The 13,078-nt window shown below is 36.7% G+C and overlaps 1 protein-coding gene across 4 annotated transcripts in view; it reads left to right on the forward strand.

The window, feature by feature from the left end:
* Positions 1 to 13,078, forward strand: part of smurf2 (SMAD specific E3 ubiquitin protein ligase 2) — a 59,663-nt gene that overhangs the window by 27,815 nt on the left and 18,770 nt on the right. Inside the window, exons 4-11 of one of the 4 annotated variants that reach the window (XM_058768958.1) lie at positions 4,010 to 4,143; positions 5,855 to 5,920; positions 6,209 to 6,373; positions 7,499 to 7,583; positions 7,775 to 7,858; positions 10,330 to 10,374; positions 10,955 to 11,157; positions 12,897 to 12,981. In XM_058768958.1, the coding sequence (XP_058624941.1) occupies positions 4,010 to 4,143; positions 5,855 to 5,920; positions 6,209 to 6,373; positions 7,499 to 7,583; positions 7,775 to 7,858; positions 10,330 to 10,374; positions 10,955 to 11,157; positions 12,897 to 12,981 (867 nt within the window). The remainder of the gene's footprint in view (positions 1 to 4,009; positions 4,144 to 5,854; positions 5,921 to 6,208; positions 6,374 to 7,498; positions 7,584 to 7,774; positions 7,859 to 10,329; positions 10,375 to 10,954; positions 11,158 to 12,896; positions 12,982 to 13,078) is intronic. The other 3 variants (XM_058768959.1, XM_058768960.1, XM_058768961.1) reach the window with 3 other exon arrangements.

Here is a 13,078-nt window from a genome sequence, read left to right on the forward strand (position 1 = left end):
CAATGTTTTATAGTAATTTATTCTTTTTAGTGTCCATTTCATGTATTTAATATTGGGGGCATCCAAAGTTATTTGACATTTGAACTTTTTTTTTTTTTTTTTAAAGTAATAGTTACTTTCCCTGGTAATTAGTTACTTTTATAATGATGTAACTCAGTTACTATTTGTGAGAAGTAACTAGTAACTATAACCAATTACTTTTTTAAAGTAACGTGCCCAACACTGGTTCTAACCACAAGCTCACCCCTCCCCACCCCCCAACCACTCGAATTTCCGTAGGGGGGAATTATTTTAATGATATTCTAATGGGCCGCTTTGTGATGTCACAAAAGCCCTGGAAAACAACTCTGTAGTCCAAACGAGCCGTTCGTTGTATTTTTATTTATTTTATTTTTTTTACTAAATATCTCCCTTTGGGAGTGTACTTTGAGATATACAAGGAAAGGCCGGCTAAAAAAAGAAGTGGAGCAGATTTCCAATACTTGTCCCGTTCTTATGTCACGCTGACAGTCAGCAGCTAGAGGAAGCACACATCTCCGTTTGTTTGGTTGCCAGGGCAACCGTAGACTAGCCCTCACCCCCCAGGACGGCCGTCGAGTTCGCCAAACATGTCACGTCTGTCAGCGGAAAATAGGCCGCAGTTTCCACAGCCCACCCCGCAACCCCGAATAATGGGTTGGGAAGAGAAAACCAAGGAGATGTTGCTTAAATCCTACATCTGAAATACTGAGGGATTTCTGTTCGCCATCTGGTTTTTAATAAGAGCTTTGAACTCAAGTTATAAGTTAGTGTGATTCCCGTAATGCACATCACAGTTGTCTCTTGTTGGCTGGGAAAACAGTTGAAATGTTCCAATTGTTGAAATGTTATTGAGCTGTTTGGTAGTTTTGTTATTTTTCATTGAATGTCAGGACAAGCAGAATGTCAAAATCATTTAATGATGAAAGACTGACAGGGCTAAAAACCTCTTAGGGAGGTTCTGCATGCAGAACTGGAAGATAACTGCTAATGTGTATAATGAACAATAGCACAGAAGAACTTGCTGATAACCAAAAACAGTGCCAGCAGAGATTTAACATTTACATTTATATTCATGCATTTAGCAGATGCTTCTATCAAGATCGACTTGCGCTAGAGGAATAAGTTATAAGGTTAAAACATTAACCTAGATATGAGGAGACTTAAAAAACGAAAGCGGGAGAAATTGCGCTAGATATTTAGGTCAGAACATCAGTTTAGGGAGATGTTTTCTGTAGAAATGGATAAAAAGTAAGGCAAAAGAAACAGACTTTAGGAAATGTAGACTTGTAAAGGGAACAGTGCACAAACACAATGCTAAACTCTCGATTGAAGTGAGCGCCAAGCTTGACTAGTCCTTAAATCCTGGTTAGTTAGGTGACCTGCTCGTTATATATAATGCTTTGTCAGTGTATAAAGGTTGTACCTCTTCTAAAGCATATACATCTGTTAAAATCAATTTGTGCTTGGTAGTTATAGTCACCTAAAGTAGTATTAGTAAATTTTCAAACCAATTTTATATTTATTTTAATGATCTGTATTTTGTTGTTTGTTTTTCTGGTTATTCTGGTCTTGAAGTGGGAAAATATAGAAATTAAGCAGCCATAATTAAGTAGCAAAATTAGTAGTAGCTATAAGTGGCCATATTCTTATTTATTGTATTCTTACTTGAGTGGAGTGGTTTTGCTTTAAACTGTTAATAATACAAAAAAAAAGTTGACTCTTTAAAGAAACAAGATTTTTTTGGGGGGGGCATATGGGATTGGTCGGCAATGATCAGGCAGATAAAGTGGCAAAGGAAGCTCCTTAGTTGGAAATAACAATGTAATATTCCAGTATTTCTGATGGATCATGTGACACTGGAGACTGGAGTAATGGCTTACAAAAATTCAGCACTGCATCACGGAAATAAACTAGCCTATATTTTAAAGTACATTATTAAAACAGGAAACCAATATTATAAATTGCAATATTTCACAATATTGTTTTTCTGTATTTTTGATCAAATAAATACAGCCTTAATGAGCATGAGACTCCATTTAAACGCATTAAAAATCTTACCGATCCCAAAGTTTTGAACAGCAGTGTATGTATGTGTGTGTCTTTTAGTTGATGTTTATGTTCACACATCTTTTTACTTCAGTATTTCGGTATGTTTTCAGTTAAATGAAGAATTTTGGTCTAAAGGGTTTTTCAAAATGAATTCAAAGATTACATTTGTATAAGCTTTCCACATATGCTTTAAATTAGATTTTAAATAAAAATATTGTCATTGTATTGGACATCTATTTATTACCCCATTTACCCAGTTAAGGTTGTTGGAGTTTCCTGGGAAAGTTCAGAAACAATCAGTGAGGTTTGATGAAGTGTTATCAGAGAAACCTAAAGTGTAATTATCTGTGGTTAAGTGTTGACAGGGCAGGTTTCAGTTAATTGTTTTGCCTTTTTTATCTTGTCATCCTTTGGTCTGGTTGGGTAACTTGTTGCTACAAGCTCTTGTCTGGCAAGTAAGTCAAATTTGTGTACAAGTATTGTGTATAAAGGCTGTTGTGAGCTCAGACTTCAGAGCTGTTTTTTTTGGCTCTGTAGACGGTTTATAAACGTTCTCCAGATCAGAGAGAAGAACTCTGATTGGTTGGACTCATTCTGGTGAGAACATCCACACAGTCATTGGCATTCTGTCGTCTTGTTTCTTTCATCCTACCCCTTTTTCTGCCCTTTCTCTCTTTACTCCTCTACCTCTTCGATTGGTTTTCAATCCAAACAAGATCTGTTGCCTAGGGATTCTGTTCCATTGGCAGGCTTACAGAACGTTCAGACTTTGCTTGGACATTTTTTGACAGCCTAGCTCCGTTTGATGTCCAGTTCTGGAGGTGTTTCTGTTCCCTGAATTTAAGGGAATCGTTTGTTTTGTCTAACACCATGCCAAAACATTCAGACAAACCAGCTGAGTTTTATGTCGGACTTGATGAAATGCATACGGTGGTGAGAAAACATGAGAACTGCATGGGAACGCTTGAACTTCTTTGTTAGTTTTGCTGAAGGCATGAGAAGATTCGAGGTGTTTTTACCTCAAAAGTACCAAACAAAATTAGACGGAGACCTCAATGAAATGAAAACGATCCCAGTTCTCTTTGCACTCTTACTACTTCCTGTTCTTCATGTTTTGTTTTTCCTAATTACGATTTTCATCTTCATCTACTTCCTTTGTCACCTTCTTTGTTTTCACAATCTTATTCCTCATCGTTGTCGTCCTCTTCCTCGCCACCTTCTTCATTGTTTTCCCTCTACTTTTCCATCTTGCTCTTTTATTATCTTCCTCTTTGTAGTCATCTTTTGATTGACGTCTTTTTCCTCTTCATAATCTTCATCTACTTCCTCTACCACTTCATCTTCTTTGACCTCCCTTTTGTCATTTTTTTTATCTTCCTCTTCCATGTCTTCTTCCTCGCCTTTTTCTCTTTTACTTCCATTTCCTCATCTGTGTCATTTTTACCTACTTTGTCATCTTCCACTTTTTCGTTGTCTTCCTCTTCTTTGTCACTTTCATTTGCTTCATTTTCCTCTGTCATCTTGGTGGTCTTTCTCATTTTCTTCCTCTTCTAAGTCTGCCATCTTTCTCTCTTTTTTTCCCCCCTAATCTTTGTCTTTTCCTGTTCTTCCCTCATTACTTCCTCTTTGTTGCCATATTCATCTTTCTCTTCCTCTTCAATATTTATTTTTCTTTCGTCTTCATAATTCTCTTCAATGTTTTTGTCTTCCTTGTTATCGTCTGTGTCATTTTTCTGACATTGTTTTTTAATGAAGTCCTCATTGCTCTACATAAGACAGATCTTCTCCTCTGAGGCACTGTGTGTAATCATGTTTCATAATTCATGTACTAAGCAAGAACCATGGGCTGTCGAGACTGATATGCTCTGAGTCTGGTTTGCTTTGCTTTAAAGGAGACATGATAGAAAATGTAGAAATGTGACATCTCTTATGTCTTCAGGTATATCGGGAAGTCGGACTCCATCACCATCAGTGTGTGGAACCATAAGAAGATCCATAAGAAACAGGGAGCGGGATTCCTGGGATGCGTACGACTCCTCTCCAACTCTATTAACCGACTCAAGGACACAGGCTGTAAGTGTGTGTGTATGATTGACTCAGACAACATGGGTCTAACGTGTGTAAAACAGATTTCAAGTGTACTTGTGTGTGTGTATAACTGGCTTAGCGGTTGTATGTACAACAATGGCTGTGTGTTAAATGGGCAACCTTTTAAATAAAACGCGCAACAACAATGTTTTTGGACAAAATAATATCTATCTTTGACTGAAGACCACAGTCTGTCTCAGGTAGAAGACGTCCTGTTATTTGTGCGTCACTTTCCTGTCGGCTGCACAAGAACCAGTGTTTTTTTGCTGGTGAACTACAGTAAGTCGGTATGTTTCAGGTACGAGGGCCCCTGTCACAGTCTGTCCGGCTGCATTCCAGCTCCACGCTTGTGTTTAAGACGATTTTAAAAGCAGGCTGTCCCTAGAAACCCTCCAGCGTGACCACTGTCCTGGATAAGCACAGGAAACCCACAGCCGCTCCCACAGCTGGAAGTGATTCAGTTCACCATTTCCTGTTGCACCCCTTCTGTCTCTCTGCCATCATTCTTTCTCTCTTTTCTCATTCTCTCTCTTTATCTGTCTCCCGTTCAGTCTGTCAGTAATAATCACGGTCTTAAATAGGAAATTATTTAATAGAAATTATTGTTCTTAGCTTTTTTTTTTTTGTTCATATAAATTCATCGAAATATCACATCTTGCTTCCCATTCCTCTTCCACTTTGTCACAATTTTCCTCAACTTCTCTCTCTTTTTCTTTTTCTTGCTCTATATAGAAATATACATTTCTATTGATCTATCACTCTTATCGATCTGTCGATCTAGATATATTGAAATAGTTTATGATAAAAAATTGAAACATGTTATGATAAAATTTTAAGCTGTACAATGGAACACTGTATCAATGTGTCAATTGTACTTTTTAATTTTTAATTTTTTAATTGTGATGAAAGTACATGAAATGCATGATGTTCTGGTGATAGCTGCATTATTAAATATTAGATAGTTTTCATAATTTTTTTTTGGTTAAAAAAAAAAAACAGTCACGATTTTGTTATCGTGACTGGTCTGGTTAATTGTTTTTAGTAGTATTTTGTAATCATTTCGGCTTATTTTTGAATTGCCATTGTTCACTATCATTGTATCCCTAGTCTTTAGTAAAAGTTACATTCAGCTATAAAATCATGGTCATCATTCTTTGCAGGTGTTTGACCATATGAAGGGGTTTACATGTGAGTGGAGTGTGTTGGGATGGGTGAACGCTCCTCCAGCCCTGTTTAGTCTAGTTGTGCATCCTGATCTGACTCTGTGTGTGTTTATGTGAGAGTGAGAACAGATAGTGGCCTCTCTAATGTCTGCAGGCTACTTGTTATTCCTGTCTCCCTCTTTCCGGCAATGACAGAGAGCCCCAGCGTGTTTCTGGAAGAGTCTCACTCCTATCAGCACATCTACAGTCTGAGAGGAATAAAGCAGCCTCTGTGTGTGTGTGTGTGTGTGTGTACACACACACACACACACACACACACACACACACTGATACAGAGCGCTGCAGTGTATGTGACCTCACACATGAAATGTGGAGCGTTTTAGGCTGTTTTTTAGGTCTCAGATGGTTCCCCGAGCAAGGAGGTCAGAGGTTATGACACAAATGCCACGCAGGCTCTTTAGTTTCTCAACCTTTTTCTTTTTCCTGACACTTTTCTTTTTTTTTTTTTTTCTTCTTCTTTCATTCATTTACAGATCAGCGTTTGGACCTGAACAAGTTGGGGCCCAATGACAGCGATACCGTGAGGGGACAGATAGTAGGTGAGTCACAAGCTTTACTTGTTTCAAGGAATTGACCTGTCAGGAATTTGGCACATCTGCCATTTATTCCGTGAGTCACACCATCTTCAAAGCTTGTCGTTAATGGTGGTTAAACCCACGCATTTAACTTCGAAGCCCTAAAAATGTCCCTGGGTTGTGAGCAAAGGAGGAAAAACATGCTTATTCTGTCTGTTTTATCTGTTGTGTTTTGCTATTCTGTTGTGATTTTCTTTCATGCTCCTTCATCAAGAAAGGGTTTTGTGGGGTGGTGATGTATTTGTGCCCCAGGTTGCACGTCCCATGGCCACACCACAGTTTTTACAAGCAGCCATTCATCAGAAGATGAATGCTTTCCCATGGCCGAGAGTTTCAAACAACCCTCTGATAGGCCTGTATGTCTTCATGTCACGTCAAGATTTGCGTCACACATGCGTTTTGATGAGTCACATGAATGTAAGCAAGTAGTTATTAGCCCCAACCCTAAGGCAAGCTTTACTATTACTATAGTTTATACTAAACACTTAGAACAAACCCCTAACCCTAAACATATATCTTATTGCACGCTATTTGTATAAAAATGATATATTTATCTCTGCCAATAATAATATTATTATTATTATTATTATTATTTAATTTTTTTATTATTTGATAATTCAGTAAAAATGCAGTATCTTTATGATAATAAAGATAACAATGTTTTTTTTTTTATTGATCTTTTTAAATGCATTAATTTATTAAATGCATAATTTTTAATTGATTTTTATGCATTATCTATTTCTGCAGTTTTTTTTGTTTTTTTTACCAGTTTTTTTAGAATTACTTTTTCTGTTTTAAATTAATTTATTAAAAATGCAGTATCTGACACTATGGATTGTTTTTTTTTAATTCATCTTTTTTTTAAATGCATTATATTAAATGCACAATTCTTTAATTATTTTTTTAATGCATGATCTATATCTGTATCTGCAAATATTATTTATTTATTCCCTGTGTTTTTTAAAAAAATTTCTCTTTAAAATGGATAATTTATTAAAAATGCCGTATCTTTATCTGACAATATGGGTTGGGTGTTTTTAATGCATGATCCATATCTGTATTTGCAAATAATGTAGGTTTTTTTTTTTATACCTGTTTTTTAAAATCACTTTTTTTTTCTATTTAAAATTAATAATTTATTAAAAATGCAGGATCTGTATCTGGCAATATATAAATGCGTGATCTATATCTGTATTTGCCAATATACTTTTCTGATCCCTTTTTAACTTCTATTTTTTTTTTTATTATTATTATTGATAAATTATAAAAGTCTCAATTGGTGTCCTGTATGTTTGTTTGTTTTTTGTTTTTTTGTAATTGATCAGTTTTCAAATTGACAATCAGTATCTAATAAAATTACAACATTTTAAAAATGTTTGATACATTTTAAAAACACATTCTGTACATGCACCCCAAAACGGCAAAATATCTATGCTATGAATGTCACTCGTCTTGACATTGCCATCACATTGTCTATCCATGACACACTAAACTATCACAGATGGGACTCATCTAACAGCCTGTTTGTATTTGTCTCCACAGTTAGCCTTCAGTCAAGGGACAGGATAGGCACCGGAGGGCCAGTCGTGGACTGCAGTCGTCTGTTTGACAACGACCTGCCTGATGGGTACATGAAATAACTCTTTAAAAGCAACTAAATGAGTGCTTAAATATAAAACCGTGTTTAGCATTAGCAGATACTGAACAGTAGCAGCCAGCGTTCTTATCCAACCCCTGTGTTTGTTCCTGCGCCATGTGCGTGTCTCTGTCTGTCTGTTTGTTCGTCTGTATGAATGTCTCTTTGTGTTCTTTCTGCAGCTGGGAGGAGAGGAGAACTGCATCTGGCCGGATCCAGTATCTGAATCATATCACACGCAGCACCCAATGGGAGAGACCTACCAGGTGGGGTCAGGTTTCCTTTGTTGTAGTCCCAGTTCACTTTTTATTTATTTTTTATCTTTTTTATTTTATTTTTTTTACTTTTACTTTTATTTTATTTTATTTTAATTTATTTATTTTTATTTATTTGATTTAAAAAAATTCTTTGTAGTTTTTTTACTTTTTGTTTTATTTTGTTTTATTTTTGTTTTACTTTTTATGTTATATTTTTTTTTAGTTTGGTTAAAAGAGAAAAAATGGTTTTGCAGACTGAAGCAAAGTCTTGTAGGATAAAGGCATTTTGGCTTACCCCAAATTACTGTCCAGGTCATTGGGTTTGAGGAGGTTTTGCTGAATAGGACAGTGTTTCTTGTGTATGTGTACCCGTGTGCCGCACAACAGGAAAATGTGCATCGGCCACATCTGTCGTCTTTGCCATCTCAGACACTGACCCAAATTTATCCAGAATACAGCTGAAAGATATAAAGCCATGTCGGGGAGCATCTCCACTTCATGAATTTTTAAGGAAATGCTCAACCATAAAGACCAAGAAACATTCCAGGCAACATTCCAAGACGAAGATCTAGAAAACCGCTGGTCTGGACTGCGTTTCCCAAACCCTTTGGTCTCTACGATCTACTTTTTTTTTTTTTTTTTTTTTTTTGCTTTTTATAATGGTTTTACTTTTTGTATTTTATTGATTTTTATTTATATTTTATTTTCAGTAAAACTTATTTTATTAATTTTACTTTAATTCATTTATTTTAATTTTATTGTAAGTTTATTTTTGTTTTACTTTTTATGTTATATTTTTTTTAGTTTGGTTAAAAGAGAAAAATGGTTTTGCAGACTGAAGCAAAGTCTTGTAGGATAAAGGCATTTTGGCTTACCCCAAATTACTGTCCAGGTCATTGGGTTTGAGGAGGTTTTGCTGAATAGGACAGTGTTTCTTGTGTATGTGTACCCGTGTGCCGCACAACAGGAAAATGTGCATCGGCCACATCTGTCGTCTTTGCCATCTCAGACACTGACCCAAATTTATCCAGAATACAGCTGAAAGATATAAAGCCATGTCGGGGAGCATCTCCACTTCATGAATTTTTAAGGAAATGCTCAACCATAAAGACCAAGAAACATTCCAGGCAACATTCCAAGACGAAGATCTAGAAAAACCGCTGGTCTGGACTGCGTTTCCCAAACCCTTTGGTCTCTACGATCTACTTTTTTTTTTTTCCTTTTTTTTTGGGGGGGAAACTCTGCCCAGGACAGGGTCTCCAACATAAATTAATTTACCTTAAATAATAGAAGACGTGTGAAAATATTTTTTCTTTGAGTGTATTTAGGGTGCAAAATAGGGGTTGAATGACTTCAGATTTTTCAAAGTCGACATTTATGTGATAAAAGTCGAGTCGACGTCAACAATCTGTGCCCAATCTGTCCTCCATTTTATTCCAAAAACACCCATATACACTCTTGTTTCTACTCTACAGCCTCTATTTTTCTAGTCTTTCCTCTAGACGTTACCGTATATACCTGTGGGGATTTGGTTCAGTTCAGCCATAAGCACGTTAGTGAGGTTAAATGTCGACACTGGGCGACTAGTCTTAGTGTGCAGCACGCATTACAATTCACAGCCACTGAAGCTCTTGAAACTTCATTTTGGTTCTGACGTTGCTTCCAAAGGCTCGAATGTGTTGAACCGGAGTGGAACAGAGGGAATATTGAAAGCGAGTACAGGCTGTGTTTATGCGCTACATGATTCAGCACTCTGTCCTCGTTCGGTGAGCTCGTGTTGCCAGCCGCTTCACGGCTGAGCTGCTGTTGCACTTAGATGTTTCCACTTGACAATAACAGCACTTATGGTCGACCTGGGCAGCTGGAGCTGGACAGAAATTCACTCCCTTGTTTGGAGAGGTTGCAGGTCTGCGACTTTGTCACGTTGAAAGTCACTCAGCTCCTCGCAGCTCTGCTTTCCAGAGAGAGCAGGGCGCTGACACAGTTACATTATTCATTTAGTATCCAAAGCAACTGTACATTTTGTGCTACTGAGATTTGAACCTCACACCAAAAGGCCATACTGTTGTGTGATTTGGGTTTCTACAACTAATACCTATTTGTATTGTTTCAATATGAAACTGTAACCCAGCAGAGCAACCAAATTGTTACATGAGCCAACTGAAATAACAGCATGAACCAGCCTAAGACGACTTGCTGGTCTTAATCTAGTCTGTTGGCTGGTTTTAGAGGGATATTCGGGCAGTTTTCAGCTGGTTATGCTGGGTGACAGATTTTATTTTATGTTCTTTTTTTTTTTTGCTTTTTATAATGGTTTTACTTTTTGTATTTTATTGATTTTTATTTATATTTTATTTTCAGTAAAAACTTATTTTATTAATTTTTACTTTAATTCATTTATTTTAATTTTATTGTAAGTTTATTTTTTTGTTTTACTTTATTATAATGTATTTTTATAAATATTTTTGTGTTTTTCTTAGAGGTGCAAATGGTTTGCAAACTGAAAGTCTTGTAGGAGGATCAAGGTATTTTGGCTTCCCTAAATTACTTTCCAGGCCATTGGGTTTGACGTAGTTTTATTGAATAGGACAGACTAGCCTAAGATGGCTTGCTGGTCTTAGTCTGGTCTGTTGGCTGGTTTTAAAGGGAATTGTTTTTGGTCAAGCTAATCACTAACTTATCCAGTCTGGGAGACCATTTTTAAACCAGTTAAGATCAGCAAACTAACTTTGGGCAGGTTTAATTTCTTTCTTTTTTCTTTTTTTGCCAGCAAAGTCCAAACTATGTAGATAGGGCCATGGAAATAGACTTCAGTTTGTTATTTCAGAAAAAACTCCATCTGGAAATTCGGTGTTTTCAAGAACCGAGATGTTTCATCATTCAAATATTTATGATATTTATTTTAAAAAATGCACTGTAATCTTCTGTTCGTTTGAATTTCACATTTACTTTTTACTTGCACATTTAGCACACTTTATTCAAGGGACTCAAAACTTAGCCTGGGAATCGAACCCATAACCTTAATGTTGCTTGTGCCGAACATTTTAACAATTTTAATGTAGTCTGCTGTCCCTCATGTTATCATTTCCTCTTTCACACGCACAGGCCTGCTTCTGAGTACTCAAGCCCCGGCCGGCCGCTCAGCTGCCTGGTGGATGAGAACACGCCTATCATGACGCCCAACGGGGCAGCGGGCGTACCTGCAGATGACCCCCGGGTGCAGGAGCGGAGGGTTCGCTCTCAGAGACACAGAAACTACATGAGCAGAACTCACCTACACACACCACCCGATCTGCCTGAGGGCTACGGTTCGTACACACACACACACCTCAGTGCTTCCATTTAATACTGGCCAGCTTGCAAAGGTCAAAAATACACCCTGCGCACACACACACACACACACACACACACACACATGCACTTGCTCTGGAAATTTGTGCTGCAGCAGGAGTAATTAAAACGTCTCTTGAGCTGTAGAAAAGGAGCTCGTCTGAAATATCTCCGACGTGCCGTCAGCGCCAGCTGCAGGGTCAGACAGGTGACCTGGAAATCCCGCTATGTCTGTGTGCGTCTGTGGAGGGATTCAGAGGGCGGAGGTTATAGACACAGGTTAAACAGAGCTCTGTGTGCTCTCCTCTGCTCAAGTAGCTGAATGTGAGTCTGTAGACATGAGATGCAAGACTTTGAGATGGGCTCAGTGATATATCAGTATACAAAAAATAATAATAATAATAAACACGTTCACTATCAATAATAAACTTTCAAGTATTTTTCTGATATTTAGCCCACATCTTTACGATCTGTTTTGTTGTGAGTGGCTAAAAAAATTAGGTTAACTTTAGTTCAGGGACCGATTCTCACTATTAACTAGTTGCTTATTAGCATGCCTATTATTAACATTGGCTGTTTGTTAGTACTTATAAAGCACATGACCATATTCTACATCCCTAATCCCAATACCTAAATTTAACAACTACCTCACTAACTATTATTAAGCAGCAAATTAGGAGTTTATTGTCGTAGATAGTTAATAGTGAGATCTGGACCTTAAAATAAAGTGGCCAAATTTCATCTACGGTATTGTTTACTTTACATACTCAATTACATGCGTTGTCCTTAGTGTTTTCATCATCTACAGTTTCATGAACTTCATCTCCAGAGCTGCTCACAAACATTTCACCATTTTATTTGGTTAAACTATCTGAAAATACAAGATCTTCAGCACAAACCACTGGATTAAAAGCTTGGTTTAAATTTAGTCACTGACACAACTATATTACTATTATATAGTAGAATGTACTTTTTTAATGTAATAACTTTATATGTAATGTTTTAATAAATTGCCTTATCTTTTATTTTTTAAGGATGCATACCAAGATATTTTTTCATCCATGTTTTAATTTATACATTACGTAATTCTGTAAATAAAAATGCAGTGTTTTGTTGTAAATTAATTGTGTTTTAAAAGATTGATTAAATTGTTAGTTCTATGAATTACTTTCATTAGACAACATTTTTCATAATAACTTTGTATTAATTGATAAAACACACGGGGTCCTAAATTAAAAGGTAGCTTATTCTGTGGAGTCTATGTGAAAAAGTGAAAATATATAGTGGTAATATTTTTTGGGCCAAATCTCCCAGCCCTACTTTGAGAGTTTATTGGATGTGATTTGACTGAATCTGTGACTTTATCTCCACCACACAGATAAATCACAGATTCATGATGCTGTGTCCTCCTTTAACTCCAACAGATTCATTAAAGAAAGAAAAGCCTTATTTGGAAGGTCAACACGATCTTTGTGGTTTTGTGTTAACTTCAGTTGAAATGAATCTTCTTGTTTATATTTAGCCATTATTTTCTCTTAATGTGGATTCATTTGTGTGATGCAGTCATAGTTTACAGTAATGGATCAGATGCAGTGAATCAAAGTGAAAGAATGGAAGTATCACTACTGTGCTCATAAACAATGATTGTATTTAAGTCTCTTGTCATTTTTTTTCATATTGTGAATGACCAATGGTGCCCCCTGGTGTTTGTTCACAGAGCAAAGGACCACGCAGCAGGGTCAGGTGTACTTCCTGCACACGCAGACGGGCGTAAGCACATGGCACGACCCCAGAGTGCCCAGGTACCTCCTTTACCTTTTTACATGTTTATCGCGGTTCAAATTATTTCACTTGTTTAACTTCTATTTTACACTGGATTTGTTTGGAAACTTGTGCCTT

This window comes from Onychostoma macrolepis, chromosome 03, assembly GCF_012432095.1.
Source record: "Onychostoma macrolepis isolate SWU-2019 chromosome 03, ASM1243209v1, whole genome shotgun sequence".
Taxonomy (NCBI): Eukaryota; Metazoa; Chordata; class Actinopteri; order Cypriniformes; family Cyprinidae; genus Onychostoma; species Onychostoma macrolepis.